The sequence below is a fragment of the Galeopterus variegatus genome, unplaced genomic scaffold, assembly GCF_000696425.1.
Source record: "Galeopterus variegatus unplaced genomic scaffold, G_variegatus-3.0.2 Scaffold14836, whole genome shotgun sequence".
Classification (NCBI taxonomy): domain Eukaryota; kingdom Metazoa; phylum Chordata; class Mammalia; order Dermoptera; family Cynocephalidae; genus Galeopterus; species Galeopterus variegatus.
In genome coordinates, this window is record NW_007740947.1 from 18,756 (window position 1) to 21,242 (window position 2,487).

Sequence of the window (2,487 nt, forward strand, 5' to 3'; positions counted from 1 at the left end):
GGGAGGCCCAGTGACCCTGAGCTGTCACACAAAGCTGCCCCTGCAGAGGTCAGCTGCCCGCTTCCTCTTCTCCTTCTATAAGGATGGAAGGATAGTGCGAAGCAGGGGCCTCTCCTCAGAATTCCAAATTCCCTCAGCTTCAGAAGAGCATTCTGGGTCCTACTGGTGTGACGCCGTCACTGGGGACAACCAAGTTTGGAAACAGAGCCCCCAGTTGGAGATCAGGGTGCAGGGTGAGTTAGTATGTATGTGTCTGTTTGGTGTGTGTGTGTGTGTGTGTGTGTGTGAGCAGGTTAAGAAGGGACACAGAGCATGCAGGAACAATAAGCTGGAGACTGTTTGGTGTGTGTGTCTGTGTGTGTGTGTGTGTGCAGGTTAAGAAGGGACACAGAGCATGCAGGAACAATAAGCTGGAGACTGTTTGGTGTGTGNTTTCCTACCACCCAGATCAGTGCTCCCTGATTGGGTGTCTGGACTACTGTCAGACTGGCCCATCTCTGGATCTTTTCTAGTCCTGTCTACTTGGAGAGAGAGAGAACTTGAAAGGTTCAAACGGAGGGATCTGGATTATGGAGTGGGAGGCTGTTTCCATTCCTGATGGACACAGAGGAAAGGAAGTGTGACTGGAGTTCTTTGCCTCTCCTGGGTCTACTTGAATGTAGGATGGCTGAGCTCTTCCTTCTTGCCCGTCTTTCCCCCAGAACTGTTTCCAGCCCCTGTCCTCAGAGCTACACCCTCAACTGAGCCCCAAGAGGGAGGCCCAGTGACCCTGAGCTGTCACACAAAGCTGCCCCTGCAGAGGTCAGCTGCCCGCNGGGTGTCGCACTGACCTTTCCCAGAGTGAACATGAAGGCCAATTGGCTATCAGGCAATTACATGCTTTGACAGGTCTCCGAGCTCTGCGAGGGAATTCTCGAACAATTGAGAATGCTATCATTTTATCCACAACCCTAATGATGCTGATGATGCCGGAACCAACCTGGCCAAATATGACCGATGAAAGCCAATCACAAAATTGAAAATAGTCCCCAGATGCAAGAAGATGAGGCAGTTAAATTTACTTCCTCTTTTCTAATTTGAGGTTTCGTGTTGAAGAAAATCAGTGTGTTGGGGTTGCAGGAGACCTAAACACCATCACCATGAAACCGGGCTGTGTCCTCCAGGCTTGGGCCCTCTACCTTTCCCCTGCTCTGCTCTGGGCAAGCCAGATGTTACTGGGTAAGTAAAACGTTTGAGTGTGGGTGTGGAAATGGAAATATGACTGACTTGGAAAGGACCCAAAAGATAGAAACGTGGGCTAACTCTGGCCCTTCAAAGCAGCAGTGTTCAGGTGGGACAGGAAGGACAAGAGAGTTGGGTGTGCAGGATTGAATGGCTCTTTCTGAATATAAAACTCTTCAAGGCTTTTCCATCCTGTAAGTCCTCTGACTGTGATGCCCTCTCTAGCTACAATCTCAACTTTCTCCTTTTTTTTCTGAGACAAGATCCTCAAAGAGCAGTCTATACTTGCTGTCTGCACTTCCTCACTTCTCACTCCCTCCGCCAGGCTTGCAGTCTGGCTTCCCCAGGGTCAGTCTTGCATCGGGCACCATGACCTCTGTATTGACTGGATTGTTGCACACTTTGTCTTTTTTACCCTGCTGGACTTCTCTGCTTCACTGGACTCTTTTGGTCACTTGCTCTTTTTTGCATTCTCTACTCCTCTGGTTCCATGGAACCATTTCATCCTTGTGCTACCTGTACTTCTCTTGGTCCCTTGGTAGCTTCTCTTCTCTTCCCCTTGAACAGCAGCATTCTCTATGTATCATCCTTGCCTCCCTACTCATCTTTCTTTACACCATCTCTTTCCTGAGCTTATTTCTCTGTGTAATTTTTGCCACTACCTCTGTATATTTATGACTCTCAAATCATATCTCCAATCCTAATGCTTTTGAGCTTCACATTCAAATATTAAACTTCACTCAAGATATATCTACCTGCATGTCTCAGGGGTATCTCAGCACAATGTGGCTAGAGCTGAACCCACCTGTCCTCCTGGTTCTCACCTCTTTTAATTCCTCTTCCACTATTTCTGATCTCAGTTAATGGCACCAGCATCCACCCCGACATCCAGGCCAGAAACCCCAGAGACAACCTAGGCGCTTTCCTCTCTGTCATTCTCTTCATCTGAATAATCATCAAGTCTGGCAAATTTTACCTCCTAAGTTGTTCTTAGAACCAGTCCCTTCCCTGGAACATCCCTAATGTTATCCTAGGACAAACCCTCATTATCTATGGCTTGGGCTAGTCCAATAACTTCCTAACCTTCTTGTCTTAACCTGTGCCCTTGAAATGAATTCTGCACTTTGCAGCCTAAGTAATCTATAAAATTCAAGTGTGCCAGCCTAAGGTACTTATCACGGCACACAAGACCCACCATAACCCAGCACCTATTATATCTCTTCAGCCTCTACTCTCACCCTCCAAACCTTGCAATTTATGCTCTGA

At 47.7% G+C, this 2,487-nt stretch overlaps 1 protein-coding gene across 1 annotated transcript in view; it reads left to right on the plus strand.

Moving 5' to 3' along the window:
• The window catches only part of FCRLA (Fc receptor-like A), a 6,251-nt gene that overhangs the window by 1,947 nt on the left and 1,817 nt on the right, over positions 1-2,487 (plus strand). Inside the window, exon 3 of the mRNA XM_008563765.1 lies at positions 702-801. Coding sequence (XP_008561987.1) covers positions 702-801 — 100 coding nt within the window. The remainder of the gene's footprint in view (positions 1-701; positions 802-2,487) is intronic.